This window comes from Oncorhynchus keta, chromosome 24 (assembly GCF_023373465.1).
Source record: "Oncorhynchus keta strain PuntledgeMale-10-30-2019 chromosome 24, Oket_V2, whole genome shotgun sequence".
Classification (NCBI taxonomy): Eukaryota; Metazoa; Chordata; class Actinopteri; order Salmoniformes; family Salmonidae; genus Oncorhynchus; species Oncorhynchus keta.
In genome coordinates this window covers 48,772,955-48,795,863 of record NC_068444.1, presented here as the reverse complement: position 1 = coordinate 48,795,863, position 22,909 = coordinate 48,772,955, and the positions used below count along the sequence as shown (strand labels likewise).

General features: G+C 42.6%; 1 protein-coding gene across 4 annotated transcripts in view; it reads right to left on the bottom strand.

Annotated features, from left to right (window-relative positions):
* LOC118357671 (gamma-tubulin complex component 2-like) overlaps window positions 1-22,909 on the bottom strand; it is a 41,381-nt gene that overhangs the window by 8,977 nt on the left and 9,495 nt on the right. The window contains exons 1-11 of one of the 4 annotated variants that reach the window (XM_035735026.1): window positions 22,782-22,884; window positions 22,040-22,200; window positions 21,792-21,920; window positions 21,499-21,669; window positions 21,196-21,355; window positions 20,809-21,016; window positions 20,433-20,632; window positions 18,543-18,732; window positions 18,234-18,379; window positions 17,885-18,065; window positions 17,607-17,787 (exon numbers count right to left, since the gene is read on the bottom strand). In XM_035735026.1, coding sequence (XP_035590919.1) covers window positions 17,607-17,787; window positions 17,885-18,065; window positions 18,234-18,379; window positions 18,543-18,732; window positions 20,433-20,632; window positions 20,809-21,016; window positions 21,196-21,355; window positions 21,499-21,669; window positions 21,792-21,920; window positions 22,040-22,189 — 1,716 coding nt within the window. In that variant the 5' untranslated portion in view covers window positions 22,190-22,200; window positions 22,782-22,884. Of the gene's footprint in view, window positions 1-17,606; window positions 17,788-17,884; window positions 18,066-18,233; window positions 18,380-18,542; window positions 18,733-20,432; window positions 20,633-20,808; window positions 21,017-21,195; window positions 21,387-21,498; window positions 21,670-21,791; window positions 21,921-22,039; window positions 22,201-22,340; window positions 22,359-22,781; window positions 22,885-22,909 lie in introns of those variants that run through there. The other 3 variants (XM_035735028.2, XM_035735027.2, XM_035735029.2) reach the window with 3 other exon arrangements.

Below are 22,909 nucleotides of genomic sequence, written 5' to 3'. Positions count from 1 at the left end.
GTAGAAGTCCGTCACTGGCCACTGGGCAGCATTTGGTTCTTTAACGCACACACATATTCATCACTCCTCCCTGCGCCATTATAAGATAAGTTAACAATGTGGGTCGACACACAAATTAACTTCTGTCTTGGTGCATGCATTTCACACTTGTCAATGTTCATATTTGAGAGATACAATAATTATGATACTTATCAATGTTGTGGATGAGCGCATTGTTTGTTTGTTTGTTCTGTTCCTCTCTCTCCATCTCTGTAGCTTCCGGGTAAGCTGGAAAAGGACCCGAGCTAAGGGAATTGGGTTGGCTTTATAGTGCCTGTCCCAAATGGCTCATTAATGCATATGGGCATATTGAAAGATATTGTCAGTAGTGATGTAATGTTGTAAATGTTATGTTGTGATATTGTTTAAAACCGTGTTGCAATGTATATCCTTTAGTATGTTTAGTTCATGGAAAATGTAGGTTTGTATTGTTAATTGATTAATTAATTAGGGTTAATTGTTCTGAGGGGAGGGGCTAGCCCTACAAAAGGAGCCTCTCTTTCAGTCATGAAAGGGCATTTTGGATTGAGCTGTGGATGGGGCAGCATTGTTTTTAAGCTGTCCCATAAGGTAGACGTTGATGGCAGTACTGTTGTTTTTTTTGTTCCGGAATCACTTGTAAATAAACACCTTTGCACAGAAGAACTTTTGCGGTTCCGCCATCTTTTTATTTTGATAGAGGTTAGGTTATCCAGTTTAGCCTTCTGGCCTAACGTGACACCCCACCTCTTTAAGGAATACCTAGGATAGGATAAGTAATCCTTCTCACCCCCTACAAGATTTAGATGCACTATTGTAAAGTGGCTGTTCCACTGGATGTCATAAGGTGAATGCACCAATTTGTAAGTCGCTCTGGATAAGAGCGTCTGCTAAATGACTTAAATGTAAATGTAATATATACTGTTGAGTCGTCAGCGTACATAGACTTTACACAGGCTTTATTCAAGGTCAGTGGAAGGTCATTAGTAAAAATGAAAAACAATAATGGCCAAAGCAGGCTGCCCGGCTGTACACCAATCCAACTCTCAATCCATAAGTGAAAGGATACAAATCCATAACACCTATGTTTATTCAGCAACAGGTTATGATCAATGATCTCAAAAGCTGAACTGAAGTCTAACAGCTCCCACAATCTTCTATCAATTACTTTCAACAAATAATTTGTGTCAGTCCCGAGCATGTTGAGTGCCCTTCCTTATAAGCATGCTGAAAGTCTGTCATTGGTTTGTTTTCTGTAAAATAATTTTGTATCTGTTCAAACACAATTATTTCCAAAAGTTTGCTAAGTGCCGGTAACAGGCTGTTTGAACCGGTGCTCTGATATTCTTGAGCAGCGGAATGACCTTTGAATCCCTCCAGGCCTGAGGGCACACACCATCTTCTAAGCTTTACAGTGACGATGTGGCAAACAGGAGTCGCAATGTATTCCGCTACCAACCTCAGCAATTTACCATCCAGGTTGTTGGTACCAGTTGGCTTGTCCTTATTTATAGATAGCAAAAAATGTTTCACCTCTTCCACTTCCACTTTGTGGAACTCATAAACTACAGTGCTTGTCTTTCATTATTTGGTCCGTTATGTATGAATATGAAAGCTCAGCGTTTGATTTTTGCATGTCATGCCTAAGATTGCTAATCTTCTCAACAAAAACGTTATTAAAGTGGATGGCAATATTATAGGGTTTTGTTATGAACAAGCCATGTGCCTCAATGAAGGCGCCTGCCTGATGGATGGAGCAGAGTTGGCTTTTATGCCTAGAATTTAACTTAAGGTACAGATTTTTTTTGCAAATGTCTGAAAATAAACAAATAAATGAAATATCACATTTCTTACTTAAAAAAACATGCATTATTGGTTAAGGGCGTGGTAATTAAGCATTTCACGGTATATGTATTCGACGCATGTGAGTTTGGACACACCTACTCATTGAAAGATTTTTCTTTATTTTTACAATGTAGAATAATAGTGAACACAAAACACATATGGAATCATGTAGTAACCAAAAAAAGTTAAACAAATCAAAATATATTTTATATTCTTCAAAGTAGCCACACTTTCGCCTTGACAGCTTTGCACAGTCTCTCAACCAACCTCATGAGGAATGCTTTTCCAACAGTCTTGAAGGAGTTCCCACATATGCTGTACACTTGTTGGCTGCTTTTCCTTCACTCTGTGGTCCAACTCATCCCAATCCATCTCAATTGGGTTGAGGTCGGGTGACTGTGGAGGCCAGGTTATCTGATGCAGCACTCCTTCACTCTCCTTCGTGGTCAAATAGCCCTTGTTGAAAAACAAAATGTCCCACTAAGCGCAAACCAGATGAGATGGTGTATGCTGCTGAATGCTGTGGTAGCCATGCTGGTTAAGTGTGCCTGGCATTCTAAATAAATCTCAGACAGTGTCACCAGCAAAGCGCCTCCACACCATCACACCTCTTCCCCCATGCTTCATAGTGGGAACCACAAATGCAAGATCATCTGTTCACCTACTCTGCATCTCACAAAGACATGGTGGATGGAACCAAAAATCTCACAGTTGGACTCATCAGACCAAAGGACAGATTTACACTGGTTTAATGTCCTTTGCTCGCGTTTCTTGGCCCAAGCATGTCTCTTCTTCTTATTGGTGCCCTTTAGTAGTGGTTTCTTTGCAGCAATTTGAGCATGAAGGCCTGATTCACACAGTCTCCTCTGAACAGTTGATGTTGAGATGTGTTTGTTACTTGAACACCGTGAAGCATTTATTTGGTCTGCAATCTGTGGTGCAGTTAACTCTAATGTACCTATCCTCTGCAGCAGAGGTAACTCTAGGTCTTTCTTTCCTGTGGCAGTCCTCATGAGAGCCAGTTTCATCATAGCACTTGAAGGTTTTTTGTGACCTTCATGCCTTAAAGTAATGATGGACTGTTGTTTCTCTTTGCTAATTTGAGCTTTTCTTGCCATAAAATGGACTAGAGGCGTCACTACAGAAACCATGGTTCGAATCCAGGCTGTATCACAACCTGCCGTGATTGGGAGTCCCATTTAACATTTACATTTAAGTCATTTAGCAGACGCTCTTATCCAGAGCGACTTACAAATTGGTGCATTCACCTTATGACATCCAGTGGAATAGCCACTTTACAATAGTGCATCTAAATATTTTAAGGGGGGTGAGAAGGATTACTTTATCCTATCCTAGGTATTCCTTAAAGAGGTGGGGTTTCAAGTGTCTCCGGAAGGTGGTGATTGACTCCGCTGTCCTGGCGTCGTGAGGGAGTTTGTTCCACCATTGGGGGGCCAGAGCAGCGAACAGTTTTGACTGGGCTGAGCGGGAACTGTACTTCCTCAGTGGTAGGGAGGCGAGCAGGCCAGAGGTGGATGAACGCAGTGCCCTTGTTTGGGTGTAGGGCCTGATCAGAGCCTGGAGGTACTGAGGTGCCGTTCCCCTCACAGCTCCGTAGGCAAGCACCCATAGGGCGGCGCACAATTGGCCCAGCGTTGTCCGGGTTTGGCCGATGTAGGCCGTCATTGTAAATAAGAATGTTCTTAACCGACTTGCCTAGTTAAATGAAGGTTAATGGAAACACTTTTTTTTGTCACAACTGAACGCATTTAGAAGGAAAGAAATTCCACAAATTAACTTTTAACCAGGCACACCTGTTAATTGAAATGCATTCCAGGACTACCTCATGAAGCTGTTTGAAAGAATGCCAAGAATGTACAAAACTGTCATCAAGGCAAAGGGTGGCTACTTTGAAGAAACTGAAATATATAAACTTAAACCTTTTTTGGTTACTACATGATTCCATATGTGTTATTTCATAAAGAAAGGAGGACCAAGGCACTCTTCATATAATTAATTAAAATGCCTTTATTTGCATGTTCAATAGAAACCAAGTTTTTTGTTTTTTATCTGACGCATTTTGGCTGCATGGCCTTCGTCAGTGGGTACAAAGAAATAATACAATGTCCGCTTTTGAACAGCTTTTCCAATTAGCCCTAATTAGAAGAGGGAGTGGTTACAAAATTGATTGGACACACCTAATAAGCAATACTATACACATTAAAAAGTGAAATACTGTAGCTATGTTATCATAAATATACAACTCCAAGCTAGAAGTATCAGAACACTTAGAAAGGTAGTTCTAGACGGAGCACGTGATGCCGCGGAGCTGAGCAGACGTTGACAAACCGAGCTCTTTAAAGTTATTCTATTTTTACCTAAATAACAACGTTGAAACAATATTCTAACATCGGCTGATAAATTGTCAAGTACTTACCTTCCCAAAGAGCCATGGACCTCCGACCGAGAGGCAAGAAGGACGACCAAAACGTTGTTGATTCCCAAGATAACGATAACGCTACAGCTAGCAAGATTAGCATTAGCCCTCATAACTCAGACGACAGTTCCAGACTGTTGCTTTCAGCAGCCTCTTGCGAGCCTGCCGACATGCTGGCTACTCTCCTCCGGGAAATTCAGGATGGTAACAGAGGTCTTTCTATGAAAATTGATAAGAAATCGGCTGAACTCCATTCTTCCATTGACGACCTGAAATCCTCCATGAATGATCTCCTTTTGAGAACGACTGAGGCAGAGTTGCGCATTAGCACAGTTGAAGATACCATCGCTAGACACGACCAGGTCTTGATACAACTGCAAAAGGACAATGCCTACCTCAAAAACAAGGTAGATCAGATGAAGAACCAGAGTAGACGTAGTAATATCCATGTAGTGGGATTGAAAGAGGACAGCGAGGACCGTGACCCGGTCCGTTTCTTCACTCAATGGATCCCGGAGGTCCTAGGCATAATCCACTTCACCAAGCCGCTGGAAATCGAACGCGCCCACAGAACATCAGCGCCGAAACCCCGGCCAGATGAGCCCCCACGAGCCGTCCTGATCAGGTTCCTCCGTTTCCAAGACAGAGAGAAGATACTGCAACTCGCAAGAGCCAAAGGGGACATCACCATCGATGGAAAGAGGGTCAGCCTTTTCCCAGATATGAGCGCGGATCTCGCCAGACGTCGCAAGCAGTTCAGACCTGCCTCCAAAGCACTGAAGGAGAAGAACATCACCGGCTACCTCATCCACCCTGCGTGGATGAAAGTTCAGTACAAAGACCGAAGCCATCTCTTCAACACCGGGAGAAGTGCACACTTTTCTCAAAGAACTGAGCAACGTCTGAGCCAGGACGGTCTCTCTGGGGGATAAAATGCAGTTCGCTTGTTTTCTCTTACTGAACTGCTGGTATCTCCTGGTCACTATAATTGATTTGTACATTTTCAACAAACTGTATCTTTCCGGGGTGAGTTCTATTACATTTACAGGAGAGTATATTTTGGTTTAGTCCATATCCACTGGGCGAAGCAATAAGTGGGCTTAGGCCCACTGCATTCCCCCTGATTTATGCTAATCTTTCGAAAAGAGACTCAAGCAGCCCTTACCGTGGGCAGTAAATATTCAGCCATAAATATCTATTCACAACGTTTGTTTTCAACTTAGAGAGTTCGCAGGTTTTAGTTTACGCTAAGGTTTAGCTAGTAAGAGCAAGATGGAAAGCGAGCAGCAACATATCTCTACAAGTGTATTCATGTTTGATTGTTGTTTTAGTCTGACAATCGGGGTGGGTGGGATTTTTTCTATGTTTATTGTTTCCTTCCTAAAGAGACAGGTCACTTTTGTGCTCAAACCAAAGTTGAAACATTTCCTAATTATCTGCATATGATAGATTTCTAGTCAATTACATATTTGAAACCCAACCTATGCTTAATCCACTAAAATATGTCACATTCAACGTAAAAGGTCTTAACAGCCCGATTAAAAGGAAAAGAGTCTATACATACTTTAAGAAATTAAAGGCTGACATTGTGTTTTTACAAGAAACAAATCTTACAGCCAGTGAACACAATAAATTGAAAAGGGAATGGGTAGGACATGTTTTTGCATCCTCTTTTAACTCCAAAACAAGAGGAACTGCAATTTTGATAAGTAGACACATCCCCTTCTGCGTCAACAACACCATCTCTGATCCCTCTGGCAGGTTTGTTTTGGTGCAGGGGCACATGTTTTCAGAGTCTTGGACCCTATTGAATATTTATGCTCCTAACTTCGATGACCATATGTTTATTCAGAATGTCTTCCTTCAGGTCGCTCAAGCACCACCAGGATGGCTACTGGTTGGAGGAGATTTTAATTTTTGCTTAGATACAGTTCTTGATAGGTCTTCTGATAAACCCTCACTTTCTTACCAAAGCCGGCAAGCTCACCATGTCTAGTAAATTGAGATCTTTCATGAATGACATCCGGAGACAGTTGCACCCACAGGATAGGGACTACTCTTTTTATTCACACCCACACAAGACACACACACACACGCATAGATAACTTTTTACTTTCGACATAACTGTTTCATAGAGTGTTAGATGTTGAGTATCTCCCCAGATTGCTTAGTGACCATTCTCCTCTGGTATTATCAATCTCCATTCCTACCAAGGTAGATGGAGACTAAATTCTACACTCCTAAAGCAACCTGAATTTTGTGCATTCATCAAAGAGCAGATCAATATTTTTACTTTGACAAACAAACCCTCTGCTCCTGACAGGCCTTCAATGTGTCCCAAAGAATGAAGCTATCTGAGGGGACAGATTATTTCCTATACTAAAGGGCTGAAGTGAAAACACGGTGCGGAACTGAGTGCCCTTGAATCTGAAATCAAGCTGAGAGGGCCATCACTAAATCAAAACAGCGTTATTACGAGCTTGGAGAGAAAGCTCACAAAGTATTGGCATGGCAACTGAAAGCAGAGGAAAGTAAGAGGACAATTGATGCCATAGAAACTCTTACTAATGAGATATCTTTCGACCCTACTGAAATTAATAATACTTTTAAGATATACTATGAAGACCTCTACACTTCCCAATCAAGCGACGATCTATCAGAGATCGACTCCTTTCTCTCCTCTCTCAACCTCCCATGCCTGTCAGGGGAAGACAGCGAGCGCCTGAGTGAACACTTCTCAGTTCCTGAATTGTTGGAGGCCATTAAATCCTTACCTTCTAATAAATCTCCTGGGGAGGATGCATGGCTTTGAGGTGGGCCCTTATCTTATTTCTAACAAACCCAGAACACTCCCTCTCTCACTTGCAGATCCTACTACAGTGTTATAGCTCTTTCTCTGGATATAAGGTCAATTTTGATAAAAGCGAAATCTTACTGTTGTCTGTCTTTGACCATCATACCATCAAGCACAAGTTTCCTTTTTGATGGTCGCCTATGGGCTTCACATATTTGGGCATAATGGTGGATGGTAATCTGAACAACCTCTATAAACTCAATCTGGCCAGTTTGTTGCAAAAGGTGGAGGTTGACCTTTGTAAATGGATGGACTTACCTCTCACTCTACTGGGTAGAATCAATGTAATTAAAATGAATGTCCTGCCCAGATTTCTATATCTGTTTCAATCTCTCCCTATCCCTGTTCCCGCAGCATTTTTTTCCTCTATCGACAAACTGACCAGACGGTTTATCTGGCACGGCAAAAACCCTAGGGTTGGCCTGGATTAACTGACCCTTGATTACAGTCAAGGGGGCTTAAACCTCCCCAATTTTAGAATGTACTACTGGGCTGCACAGTCTAGGTTTCTGGCTCAGAGGTTTGACAATGGTCCCTCTCCCTCATGGTTTAACATTGAAAAGCTTGAGGTAAATGATGACACTGGGGCAGAATTGTTTTACAAATGGGACAGAAAATCTATAAAAACCATCACAGACAACCCTTTAATCATACATTCTGTCCTGGCATGGTGCAAACTGCATGATCTGTTCGGACGAGAGGGATTCCTTTCCCCTAAACCCCTTTATGGAACAATAGATTGAGCCCTATGTTTTTCCAGAATAGTAACTTTAGACCATGGTCTGATAAGGGGATCACTCTTCTGGAACATTGTTACGAGGAGGGAGTTCTTGTCTTTTGATCAGCTGAAACAGAAATACCACTTGCCTAACAGGGACTTCTTTAGCTACCTACAACTACGAAACTTTATTAGGGTGACTCTCAAGGGACAATGGAACCTACCTAAGATGTCACCTATTGAACAACTCTGCCACGCAGACCAACCACTGTTCAAGACCATTTCCCGTGTATACGATGCTCTTATGTCAGGACTAACACTGCCTGGGCTAGATAAACCCCGACTTACATGGGGAAAAGATCTGGGTATTGATCTTGATGAGGATCTATAGACTGACCTATGCAGGGATGGTGTTACATCCACATTGAACTCCAGATACAGACTGATCCAGTTTAATTTCCTCCATCAGCTCTATATCACCCCATCTAGACTGCACAAGTTCAACCCAGATATCTCCTCCCTATGTTTTAGATGTGGCTCAGATGAAGGAACATTCCTCCATTCCACTTGGCAGTGTTCAAAACTACACGGTTTCTGGCAGGGGGTATGCGATACCATATCCTCAATTCACGGGGTTGCATTCCCTTTAGACCCGGAGGTCTGTCTACTGGGTAACTTTACTAACACCAATCTTAGGCAAACCATACTATAAAGCTAACAGAAATATTGCTAGCGATTGCTAAGAAATGTATTGCCATGAAATGGAAATTGGATTCCTCCCTGCCAGTTGCAATGGGGCTTTCGGAAGTTAATAGTTGTATCCCTTTGGAGAAAATCACTTACTGCTTGAGGAATAAGTTAAAGACATTTTACAGAACTTGGCAACATTTTATTGACTATATGGAGAATCTCCCCCCACATCTCATTGATTGAATCTATATATAATCCTCACATAATGTTTCACACGTAATGTATAATATGTAGCCTACGGCAGGTGATCCAATGTCTCGTTATTATTTTTTTCTTATTGTATGTTTGTATATATAATAATAATATATATATTTTTTTTTACACTCGTCTGTTACTGTCACTTCGTCCTATCGTTGTCTAATATCTTTTCATGTTTGTTTTGAATGTTCTTAATTGGAAAATGCAAAAAAAAATAAAAAAAATAAAATGTAGTTCTAACCTTAAATATGACTGGGAGAAGTGTCAAGAATAAGAAAGCAATATATTCCCTAGTACACTAGAACACAGCAAACATGAACAACAACAGTCTAAACATAGCTGAGGGCAATAGAGCAAAATGTCCACTAGATGAAAGCAAATGGACCTATCACGACCCTACAGGAAGGGTGAGAAATCCATATCTTCATTTAAACCAGGGTATTTAGTGGCCTGTAGTTTGTAAATCCATATCTTAATTTAAACCAGGGTATTTAGTGGCCTGTAGTTTGTAAATCCATATCTTCATTTAAACCAGGGTACATAGTGGCCTGTAGTTTGTAAATCCATATCTTCATTTAAACCAGGGTACATAGTGGCCTGTAGTTTGTAAATCCATATCTTCATTTAAACCAGGGTACTTAGTGGCCTGTAGTTTGTAAATCCATATCTTCATTTAAACCAGGGTATTTAGTGGCCTGTAAGTTTGTAAATCCATATCTTCATTTAAACCAGGGTACATAGTGGCCTGTAGTTTGTAAATCCATATCTTCATTTAAACCAGGGTACTTAGTGGCCTGTAGTTTGTAAATCCATATCTACATTTAAACCAGGGTACTTAGTGGCCTGTAGTTTGTAAATCCATATCTTCATTTAAACCAGGGTACTGAGTGGCCTGTAGTTTGTAAATCCCAAAACTTTCCCTTTGTTTTAACTCTTTAAAACAGTCCCCTTTTCAAATAGAGGCCGGAATATGATCAATACCCATAGCTTGTTGGGAGGCAGGGTTGCCATGGTGTAAGGACCTGCTTCAGAGTGCTCAAGACCTCAGACTGGGGTGAAGGTTTACCTTCCAACAGGACAACGACCCCAACCACACAGCCAAGACAACGCAGGAGTGGCTTCAGGACAAGTCTCTGAATGTCCTTGAGTGGCCCAGCCAGAGCCAGGACTTGAACCCGATCTAATATCTCAGGAGTGTGACGACCCTCCCACTCTGTCTGCCGTATTCTCTCTTTGTTCTTGTTTCCTTATTAGGATGCCGGTGGGCGGAGTTGGGAGGGTCGTCAGCTACATGGGAAACACCTGGGCCAGGTGTCTCCCAGGATAAATAGACCTCTTCCACATTCATGGAGGAGACTCTCTCCATGCAGACACCTTTTGTAGATTGTGTTGTGGTTCTTGGTGGCGTTTTTGTTTGTTTGTTTGTTTGCTTTGGCACCTTTCATCACCCTGCATTATCACATTCATGCATGCAAAACACTCACTTACACTACTGATTACACACACCATTGTATATTATACTTAGTTACTTATTTTGCTACTCCTTATCTCCACGTTGTCTCCCTTTGTTACGGGCTTTGAGCCGGTTCGTGACAAGTGGGGGCTCATCCGGGATTTTTGAACTATTGGTTTGGGAGACCGTGAAGGTACGTGTTTGGTTTGCATATTTTGTTTGAGTTTGATAGGCCCAGTATTGGTTGCCTTTGTTGTTTGGTTTGTGTGCTGTGTTGGAGAGAGTATAATGGTTAGTTTCCAGGCCCTGCCTAGCCTGAACTCTTGTTCTACTTTCTGTTGGGACGTCAGTCTGAGGTGAGTAATCGGCTGTGTACCTCTGTGAGAGATTTGGGTAGGGTAGTGGAACTTGCTACCCGGAGCTATAGCCTTTTTCCCCTGATAGGTTTAGCGACATGTTTCATTTTTTGGAATATGTTGGGCATGGGTAATGTTTATTTTTGTGTGGTGTCTGTGGACTGAGCAGTTGTCTCGGGCACATCCGTGGCTTGGTGGAATTTGCCAGCATGCTGGGGAGTTCTATTTCCTTGCCAGCGGGCTACAGTGCGTAAATTCCCACCGCAAATCTACACTAAGACTAGGGTTGAGTTATTGTAGGTTTTGGGGAAGCTCCGTATCTCATCTATCTTCTGTGGTGCTCAGGGTGATTGTCAATTCTCAGGTTGTGGTCTGGTGTGCTCAGCAGAAGGGAAGAGCGAGAATTTTTTTGGGGGTGTGATTATGATGTCTTATGTAGATAAGTTCATTTGCTCTCCATCAGAGGAATTGTTAGATTTAGGTACTAAAGAACAGCTGTTAAAGGTCGCGGAACACTACAAGGTTGAGATTAGTGATAACCGTCTAAAGAATTATATTAGGTTGATATTGAAGGCCAATCTGATAGTGGTATTCTTGAAGTTATCACCGGGCCAGCCTCTGCTGAGGATTTGTCGTCTCCCCATAACGTTACAATGGCCATTCCATCGGTTAGTCCTAGTAGCCGTCTTTTTGAACAGCAGAAAGAACTGCTTTTGTTACAGCTGGAGCATGATCGTGAGGAGAGAGCATGATCGGCAGCATGATCGTGAGAAGCTAGAGCATGATCGTGTAAAATATGAAAAGGAATTGGCATTTAAACAAGATATGGAGCGTGCTAAAATCAAGTTGCAACAAGAACGTATAGAGTTGGTTAGGGAAGGAAAGATCCCAGGGGAGAGTTTGTTTTGGGAAGGTGACCCAGATTTACCTAGGGGTAGTTCCGCTTTTGGTCGTGCCCCAGAGACATTTGATATTGTTGGGAACTTACGGTTATTGCCTCGGTTTAATGAAAGGGACCCCGAGACATTCTTTTCGTTGTTTGAGCGGGTTGCTGACGCTAGGAGTTGGCCTGATTCTGACCGCACTTTAATGTTGCAGTGTGTGCTGACTGGTAAAGCACAGGAAGCATATTCAGCTCTTAGTGTACACGACAGTGCCAGTTATGATAAAGTTAAAACCGCTGTGTTACAGATTTATGAATTGGTCCCTGAGGCTTACCGCCAACGATTTAGAACTTTAAAAAGGGATGATAACCAGACTCATGTTGAGTTTGCGCGAAAGTTATCTTTACAGTTTAATCGCTGGTGTTCCGCCTCTGCAGTGGTGACTTTCCAAGGGCTGTGTGATCTGATTATGTTAGAGCAATTTAAGGACACAATTCCTGATCGTATTGCCACGTATATTAATGAACAGAAAGTAAAGAATGTTGCTGAAGCTGCGGTTTTGGCGGACGAGTATGTGTTGACTCACAAAAGTGTCTTTGCAGGGCCCCGTATTCGGAAAGAGTGGGGGCGTTCGGATAGATTTGGGCTTCGCTCACCGAGATACTTTGGTTCTCGGGCAGAGTTCTATTCAACTAGGGTTGAACCTGACTCCCATGGTATAAAGCTGATTTTGGGCAGGAGTGTCACTACTGTCAAGGTTCAGGTCATTGGAAAAACGAATGTCCACTTCTCAGGTCAAAGGGTGCTTACGCTAAATCTAAGCCTACTGCGTTAGCTGCACCTGTTCCACATAAGTTCATTCATGACTCATTTCCTCCGGCCCAGGAGAATGTGAAAGTCCATATTGATCCAGACTATTTACCTTTCATTACGGAAGGTTTTGTGTCTATGTTAGGAAGTAAAGACCTAGTGCCAGTGAAGATCCTGAGAGACACAGGTGCCTCTGAATCATTTGTGTTGGAGTCTGTTACCCTTTTCTGCTGAGACTGATTCGGGGAATAGGTTTGAACACTCTGTCAGTTCCATTGCATAAACTGATGTTGGATTGTGGGCTGGTGAAGTTGTTGTGGGTGTGCGTCCTTCGTTGCCTATTGAGGGTATCGATGTTATCCTTGGGAATAACTTGGCTGGTGAGCGGGTATGGCCTGTCGTGTTTCCATCTCTAGTGGTTTCCACTAAGCCGTCATTTGATGGGATTCCTGATGAGTGTACAGAGTTTCCCAGAGGTGTTCTCTGCGTGTGCAGTGACACGTTCTATGAGCCGTGGCGAACTGGTCACTGCGCCGACTAATGATAATAATACAAAGTATGTCACTGTTTTCCCTGTTATCCCGTTATCTGTAACCCGCTCAGATCTAATCAATGCGCAACGGGATGACCCCACGTTGGAAGAGTTGCGTGATCAAATTGTGCCTATAGAACAGTTGGGAGATGTCACCCATGGCTATTTTCTCCAAGAGGATGTCCTGATGAGAAAGTGGGTGTCTCATGATAGTGTTTTTCTGGGGGAGGCAATTAGTCAGGTTGTTGTACCAGTTAAGCTTTGTGAGTTGGTGTTGGAAACTTCTCACAGCGACGTTGCTGGACATATGGGGGTGAGGAAAACCTACAATCGCATATTAAGACATTTCTTTTGGCCTAGATTAAAGAGATGTTTCTGATTTTATCAAAACTTGTCACACCTGTCAATTAACTGGTAAGCCTAATCAAGCTATTAAACCAGTACCATTGTTTCATATTCCTGTACTCAGCCAACCTTTTGAGTATCTGATTAGTGACTGTGGGTCCTCTGCCTCATTCTAAAAAAGGTAGCAATTACCTGTTCACTGTGATGTGTCAGACCACTAGGTTTCCTGCTGCCTATCCTCTCTGATCTATCACGACTAAATCGGTGTTAAAAGCTTTGACTCAGTTTCTCATTGTTTGGAATCCCTAAGGTAATTCAGAGTGATCAAGGATCTAATTTTACCTCTATTCTGTTTGGTCAGGTTCTTCAACAGCTCCATATTAAACACAATTTGTCTAGCGCCTATCACGCGCAAAGTCAAGAAGCACTGGAACGTTTCCATCAAACACTTAAGTCTTTGTTGAGAGCTTATTGTACTGAGATGGATAAGGATTGGGAGGAGGGGTTGCCTTGGTTACTGTTAGCCGCTAGGGAAGTTTCACAGGAGAGCACGGGTTACAGTCCAAATGACCTTGTGTTTGGACATAGGGTGCGTGGACTTTTATCTGTTCTCCAGGATGACTGGAAGTCTCCGAGCTGCCTCAGTCCCTGTTATCGTATGTGTGTGATTTCGGGCGACGGCTGTACGCCGCTGGTGAAGTGGCTAAAGAGAAGCTATCATCTTCACAGGAGAGGATGAAGGGCATATTTGATCGCCGAACTGAGCCTCGTCACTTTAGTCCAGGTGACCAGGTTCTTGCTCTGCTGCCAATTGTTGGTTCTCCTTTTCAAGCCAAGTTTCAAGGTCCATATACAGTGGTGCGCCAGTACACTGAGCAAAATTATCTAGTTGCCACTCCAGAACGGAGGAAAGCACACCAGCTGTGCCATGTAAATCTGTTAAAACCCTATTATGCACGTTCCTCTGCGACTGAACAGTGGGATTCTACAGAGGACGGTAAACCTGTTCTTTTGGCTGATACCGTTGTTTCCTTGGGTTCTTGTCGTGCTAGATCTGTGCATGAGGAGGAAGATGTTCCTGGTCCCGACGATTGTATATTGCAGGGTAGATTGAAAAATTCAGAAACACTGGATATTTTAGACAGTCTTCTCACTCACCTACCTGTTGATGGGCAGAAAGAGATGGTTGGTCTGATTCAGAGATTTCCAGGTTTGTTTTCTGATACACCTACACATACAAACTTAATAGAACATGATATTGACATTGGAGGTGGTGACCCCATTCGTCAGCGGTTCTATAGAGTTTCTTCAGAGAAACTACTTTGTCTGGATGCTGAGGTCAAGTACATGCTGGAGAGTAAGATAGCAGAGCCTTCTTTCTCCAGTTGGGCTTCTCCCTGTATCTTGGTCAGTAAACCGGATGGAACAAACCGTTTTTGTACGGACTACCGTAAGGTAAAGTGTCACAAAGCCAGATTAATTTCCTCTTCAGTCCATTGTTTCGTATTGTCATGTTCTCTCCGTCCTGTCTGCTCCCTCCTGGTCTTGCTTTCTTCTTTCCTCTTAAATGTAGCTTCCTGTGCGAGGGTCGCTGAGGTCTGGGGAGGAGGTTGGCTGGGGCAAATTGAAGGCGTGAACACGTAAACCCTTGTCAATTTGGGACGCGGGAGGCTGTGTCAATTTGGGACGCGGGAGGCTGTGTCAATTTGGGACGCGGGAGGCTGTGTCAATTTGGGACGCGGGAGGCTGTGTCAATTTGGGACGCGGGAGGCTGTGTCAATTTGGGACGCGGGAGGCTGTGTCAATTTGGGACGCGGGAGGCTGTGTCAATTTGGGACGCGGGAGGCTGGTATGTTGTTCCGGGGTCCTTGTTGGTCCCCGGTTTTATGGGGGGGAATGTGATGACCCTCCCACTCTGTCTGCCGTATTCTCTCTTTGTTCTTGTTTCCTTATTAGGATGCCGGTGGGCGGAGTTGGGAGGGTCGTCAGCTACATGGGAAACACCTGGGCCAGGTGTCTCCCAGGATAAATAGACCTCTTCCACATTCATGGAGGAGACTCTCTCCATGCAGACACCTTTTGTAGATTGTGTTGTGGTTCTTGGTGGCCTTTTTGTTTGTTTGCTTTGGCACCTTTCATCACCCTGCATTATCACATTCATGCATGCAAAACACTCACTTACACTACTGATTACTGATTACACACACCATTGTATATTATACTTAGTTACTTATTTAATAAATATATATTTTGCTACTCCTTATCTCCACGTTGTCTCCCTTTGTTACGGGCTTTGAGCCGGTTCGTGACAGGAGAGATCTGAAAATAGCTGTGCAGCGATGCTCCCCATCCAACCTGACAGAGCTAGAGAGGATCTGCAGAGAATAATGGGAGAAACTCCCCAAATACAGGTGTGCCAAGCTTGTAGCGTCGTGCCAAGAAGACTCAAGGCTGTAATCACTGCCAAAGATGCTTCAACAAAGTACTGAGTAAAGGGTATGAATGCTTATGCAAATGTAATACGTTTTTTTGTTTTAATACATTTGCAAAAATGTCTAAAACCTGTTTTGGCTTTGTCATTATTGTGTGTAGATTGAGGGGAAAACTATTTAATCTATTTTAGAATGAGTCTAACGTAACAAAATGTGGGAAAAGTCAAGAGGTCTGAATACTTTCCAAATGCACTGTATTAATGGGGATTTCGCAGTTCTAACAGTTTCTTGATGGGCACATGCCTATTAGAAACCGGAAGAAGCCGTTTCATAAATGCTTCATATGTGGCATCAGGTTGTTCCTCATCACATACATCAGACCAACAAATATTTTTCACATCTTCGACAGAATCCTCGTTACACAATTTTAGGTCCAGTCTTTGGAACTTTGGTTTTTATAGATATGGCTATTATATTATGATCACTACATCTGATGGGTACTGCTCTAGAGCAGATTTCTGCAGCATTAGTAAAGATCTGAGCAATACACGTAGATTCAGTTCCTATTCTGTTTGTAAATACCCTGGTAGGTTGACTGATAACATGAATCGGATTGCTGGCATCGGTTACAGATTGAAGCTTCTTTTTGAGTTGACAGCTTGATGACAACCAGTCAATATTTAGGTCACCCAAAAAATAGACCTGTTGATATCACATACATTATTGAGCATTTCAAACATCTAGTCCAAATACAGACTTTTAGCACTCGGTGTTCTATAGCAACTTCATACCAGAATAGGAGGCAGATGAACCTGTAGCCATATTACTTCTCCATCTGACAGAGGCTGAGAGAGGAGCACAACAGGAGTATGTCTCGACATGCATAGCAACACCTCCCCCATTTGCATTTTTCTCTTTTCTATATATTCTAGAATCATGTATAGCTACTACTGCATTAAAGGAATTATCCAAGTGTGTTTTAGAGATGGCCAGAATATAAATGTTTTCTGATGTTAGTAAGTTGTCAATTTCATGAACCTTATTCCTCAGAATACATGTTAAAATGGGCTATTTTTAGTACTTTTCAAATCAACTTTGATTTGTCACATGGGCCAAATACAACAGGTACAACCTTACCATGAAATGCTTACTTACAAGCCCTTAAAAAAAACCAACTCTGCATTATTGGTTAAGTAAGAAAATATTTGCTAAAAACATTAAAACAATACTTTTTTTTCTTTTAACTATATACAGGGGGTACTGGTACCGAATCAATGTGTGGGGGTAGAGGTTAGTTGAGGTAATATGTACATGTAGGTAGGTTGCTTGCTTGTTTTTAGTGCTACTCTGAGAGGCAGATGCGAGGTAGAGATGTCAGTGACATTCACATTTGAGCCAATTATACTGAGTGGGCTGCCCATAGTGGGCTTCTTCCTAAGGTAGACGGTTTCAGTGCAAAGAATAGAAATCAATTCTATGGGCATGTGATTATTGCTGACAAGACAATCTGAGTTAACAGTTAAAGGAACATGCATTAGGTTACTTACATTGACTGCACTTATATTTCTCTGGGATATACTGTGATACGATTTCCATGTCCTGCTTATTATGACAGGGAGGACTGGAGCGCTACCAAACCCAGACCGTCACTCTCAAACTTTCTTCAAGTACTGTAAGCTATATGCTCAGACAATGAGAACTTTCATCAAGTACTGTAAGCTATATGCTCAGACAATGAGAACTTTCATCAAGTACTGTAAGCTATATGCTCAGACAATGAGAACTTTCTTCAAGTACTTATTTTGGGAAGGTTACATGAGCCTATTCATTCATCTTAATGCATGCATGAAATAATATTTCAAAACAATGTGTACAGTATGTATTTTAGGTCATGAGCCGGAATGAATAAGGAATTAGGCTCCTCTCCTTAATAACCACTAGATAGTGCTGTTGTAATCAAAATAGCATATTTACCTTCAGGTCATCTTTGAATGGGTCTGTGTTAGCAGTACTCATCCTCAGAGCCAGCTCTAGCAAGGCCTCCAGTCTGGGAGGGACAATGTCATCAACTGGCTTTTTGAGCTCCTCTTCCGTCAGGTCCATGAAATGGACAAAGAAATCTCCCTTGTCCATCAAGAAGTAGTGCTTGATTGACCTAGGAAGAATACATCTCTTAGCATATAACAGAACATACCAAATTCGAAAAACCCATCAGACTTGATTGACCTATTTATAGTTTTGTTGTTGTTTACCTAAGGCGTGCGACCAACTCCTTCTCCTCCATCAGGAAGTCTAGGAGGACCTTACTGGCGTAGTAGTAGGATTTTTCTATCTGCTCCACGTAGGCTCTCTCCTTGAGAGTGTAAAGGACCTCTTTAGCATCCGGACAAGTCACGTCCCGGCCACACTCTCTCACCACATTGAGATATTTACCTATAGAAGAGGACGAGAAGAAAAGCCAACTCAAACAACTCGGAAAATGATGAAGAACTTGATACTATTAGTTTTTCACAGGAACACAGTGAATTGCACTGGGCATTGTCAGGATGCACTAAAAAGTGATCGGAACAAATCTGATCCAAATAGTATGATGCGTCTTGCCTGTACTCAAAATTTTGTCTGCCATTTTCTGAAGAAAGGATGGAATTCTGTGCTGTACGATGGTGTACCGCTGATCCCAATACTTGTCGTTGTAGTCCTCCTGGATCTTCTCTTTCTGTAGCTCGTGCTCTTCAACCATGAATTCACTATGAAGACAAAATAAATCACCAAAGATGTGCTGAACTAACTCATTGTCTGAAATCTAAATTGTGTCTTAAGTCATGTCCAAGCCTGTGACCCAGTAGAAAAGTGCTGATGTGATTCAATGTAAGAATTGTGGTAAATGAGTTGGGCGACAAAAGACTGTACCTGTAAGGGTCCTTGATGATGCCTCTATAGATCCATTTCTCCAGTATCTCAAAGTAAGGGACACTAGCTGCTTTCGTGAGGTAGAGGCATAGTTCCTGGGCCTGACTGTCTCCAGTGTAGTTGAAGGTACGATCGTGAAGGAGGCTCAACGTTGACCCACCGATGCAGTCTCCTTTGTCCACCGAGGAGGCTTTGAAAACAGAACATGCAACCCACTGATTAAATAGACATCAATAACCTTTGGAGACATTTTTTTTAATACTATGAGTACTTTTTACTTTTGGCAGTCTGCAACAACATACCTTAATGACCATACCACACACACAACCATCACCAAATCATCATAGACCATAAAACAAGACCGGCATAACACCACTGACAGGTCAGTCTAAGCATAATACAATTGAATGTCCAAAAGTACGCCCAAAAAGCAACGCAAATATATCTACCAACCACATATTGTATGATCGAATATATGATGCATATGGAACATACAGTGGGGCAAAAAAGTATTTAGTCAGCCACCAATTGTGCATGTTCTCCCACTTAAAAATATGAGAGAGGCCTGTAATTTTTATCATATGTACACTTCAACTATGACAGACAAAATGAGAAAAACAAATCTAGAAAATCACATTGTAGGATTTTTTATGAATTTATTTGCAAATTATGGTGGAAAATAAGTATTTGGTCACCTACAAACAAGCAAGATTTCTGGCTCTCACAGACCTGTAACTTCTTCTTTAAGAGGCTCCTCTGTCCTCTACTCGTTACCTGTATTAATGGCACCTGGTGGAACTTGTTATCAGTATAAAAGACACCTGTCCACAACCTCAAACAGTCACACTCCAAACTCCACTATGGCCAAGACCAAAGAGCTGTCAAAGGACACCAGAAACAAAATTGTAGACCTGCACCAGGCTGGGAAGACTGAATCTGCAATAGGTAAGCAGCTTGGTTTTAAGAAATCAACTGTGGGAGCAATTATTAGGAAATGGAAGACATACAAGACCACTGATAATCTTCCTCGATCTGGGGCTCCACGCAAGATCTCACCCCGTGGGATCAAAATGATCACAAGAACGGTGAGCAAAAATCCCGGAACCACACGGGGGGACCTAGTGAACGACCTGCAGAGAACTGGGACCAAAGTAACAAAGCCTACCATCAGTAAAACACTACGCCACCAGGGACTCAAATACTGCAGTGCCAGACGTGTCCATCTGCTTAAGCCAGTACATGTCCAGGCCTGTCTGAAGGTTGCTAGAGAGCATTTGGATGATCCAGAAGAAGATTGGGAGAATGTCATATGGTCAGATGAAACCAAAATATAACTTTTTGGTAAAAACTCAACTCGTCGTGTTTGGAGGACAAAGAATGCTGAGTTGCATCCAAAGAACACCATACCTACTGTGAAGCATGGGGGTGGAAACATCATGCTTTGGGGCTGTTTTTCTGCAAAGGGACCAGGACGACTGATCCGTGTAAAGGAAAGAATGAATCTTTGGAGGGAGTTGAAAGTCCGTGTTGCCCAGCAACAGCCCCAAAACATCACTGCTCTAGAGATCTGCATGGAGGAATGGGCCAAAATACCAGCAACAGTGTGGGAAAACCTTGTGAAGACTTACACAAAACGTTTGACCACTGTCATTTGCCAACAAAAGGTATATAACAAAGTATTGAGATAAACGTTTGTTATTGACCAAATACTTATTTTCCACCATAATTTGCAAATAAATTCATTAAAAATCCTACAATGTGATTTTTCTGGATTTTTTTTTACAGGCCTCATCTTTTTAAGTGGGAGAACTTGCACAATTGGTGGCTGACTAAATACTTTTTTGCCCCACTGTATATAGATGTTTTATTGTTTGATCATGAAGGCTTTACCAATGGAGGCTAGGATCTCCATGGTCCTCATGGTGGGCTGGATGTAGAACCAGAGCTTCTGCAGGGAGAGCATGCCCTGCCTGTGGAGGTGCTCCAGCTGGGTCACCAGGATCAGATACTCCTTCATCAGGGTCCTCATGGCTGCCGTCAGGGCGTGGTTCACCTGGCCGTACTCAAAAGACGACTTCTCCTCAGTGAAGCTGTCAGACATAACACAGCCAAAATGTTATGCCACAAAATCCAACATCCAAAATGACAACACAATGCACATTTTCCTTTGATACATCTCCAGATGGTGTAAGGATCTACATTTGAGTCTAACAAATGAGACAAAACAAGGTTAAGCAGCTATATTCCCCTTTTAAAGTTCACTAACCGTGTTATAGTAGAGTAGTATGAGGCGACTGGTAGTACCCTATTGACCAGCTCCTTGATGGACATGTCAAGGGTTGGGTCAACGATGAAGGAGCGATTCTGCCTCCCGAGGACAGGCTGGGCTGTGATGTCTCTGCCGTCCACACCGACCAGCACAAAGAGCAAATCATCAACCAACGCTTGCTCCTGGGCTGGCAGGGGCATTGTACCTGATCATAAAATACCAAAGAGATTATTTGTGGCGTGCTCATCCTCATAACCGCTAAACATACCAGGTACATTTTCACAGATTTTGTTATTACATGAAAATGAGCAGCCACTCAGTCAGTGAAACTATGCAGGAATTTCATGAAAATGTGTCAAAGTGAGATATGAGGAGCATTCATACCAATGGCCACTGCTGGGTCTCCTGCTGCTGTGGCACCGGTGATGAAGTCCCCAATCAGAGCAGGACGGTCATACACCCAATTGGGAAACACCGGGTTGGGCTGAGTGGGGTTCTTTTTGTTGTGTCTGTCCCTCAGCATCTTTCGTGTGATTTCAGCAGACTGCAAACATGGGGGGGATACATGACCTGACCTAGTAATAGTAAAAATATGTAATAGACTATAATAAATCAGGCCTTTCCTGGTCAGGAAGACAATATCCTGACCCTAATCAAAATTAACCTTAAAATGACACGAGTACACACCTGGGGCACATTGGAGCTGGCAGTGACATTCCCCAGCTTCTTGCGCAGCTCTTCAAGTTCCTGCATTGACATCTTAGTGCTGGTTGGAGGGATAGCAAAGGTTGTACTTGTTGTCGCATTAGCAGACGCTTCAGACCTTTCTTTGGCATTCTGTTGCAGACATTGGAGGATCTGGAGAAGATCAACGCACAACACAATGTTATTGGGACATAACATAATACTGTACTGTACTTGACATTTGAACAGTGCAGTTATCAGCATCTGAACATTAGATGTAAAATGTAAGTGATTACCTCTTTATCCTCACTAAGCTTTGATAGGAGGTAGACCAGTGGGTCCAGGTTGCGGACATTTTTTGACTTGAGCTCATCATATTTCCTTAGGAAGTCCTCTGGCGTCTTTGAATACTCTGCTATTTTGACCTGTGAATGAAAGTTGAATCAACGTTGAAAGTTTAATGAAAGTTTAATCATCTGTAGGAAACGCATAGGAAGATCATCAACCTATGAAACATTTGCCAATAAACTTCCCCATCAATCACCTTTGCACTGTGTGCAGACACTGTTGTGGTGATGTAAGGTGTCCTGTTCTTCTGCAGTAGATCAATAAATACTTCCGCCCCATCACCTCCTCGCACATGAAGCAGACTGAGCAGCTCATTGACATCATGGTGTATCCGAAACTCACTCATGGCTCAAGCAGCTGAAATTAGAAAGGTGGTGAGAGTCAATAATCAAACCTCTGTCAACTCTCTAACAACCAATCGGTTGAATAATGTCATACTGGCAGTTCATAGTTGAAGCATGCAAATGTGTAAATGAATGTGGTAAATTGCAATCTACCACCACAGTCCTGATGTTGCAACTTCTCTGGCTGCACAAGACTTGTGTTGTTTGAGATTCTAGCGGGTGCCCTAGTACAGTGCGGTTCCCAACCAGTGGTACTAGGAACCCTGGGGGTACTTGCCCTATCCACAGGGGGCACTTGAGAAGACTCTGGGCCAATAGTGCGCTGCCCTATGGGACTCCCGATCACGGCCAGTTGTGATACAGCCCGGGATTGAACCAGTGTCTGTAGTGACGCCTCTAACACTGGATTGCATTATCCTTATACCGCTATGCCACTCGGGAGCTAGCTAGTTACGTTAAATTTAAAGTAGGGTCTGAAAATAGAGCTTTTAACTATCTAGCTCCCTGGTTAGCTAATGAACGGAATCTTAGCAATGGCAGCATGATTAACAGCATGCAACATGGATCGCTATAGCTAGCTGTGTAGCACATTACCTGAAGCCTCTGTTGACTACAAGCAGTTACCGCCACGCCAACTACCTGCAAGTGGCAACCAATGGTAGCAACACAACGTGTACTCGGTATAAGATTTTTCATAATAAAGGTTTAGATATAAAATGCTT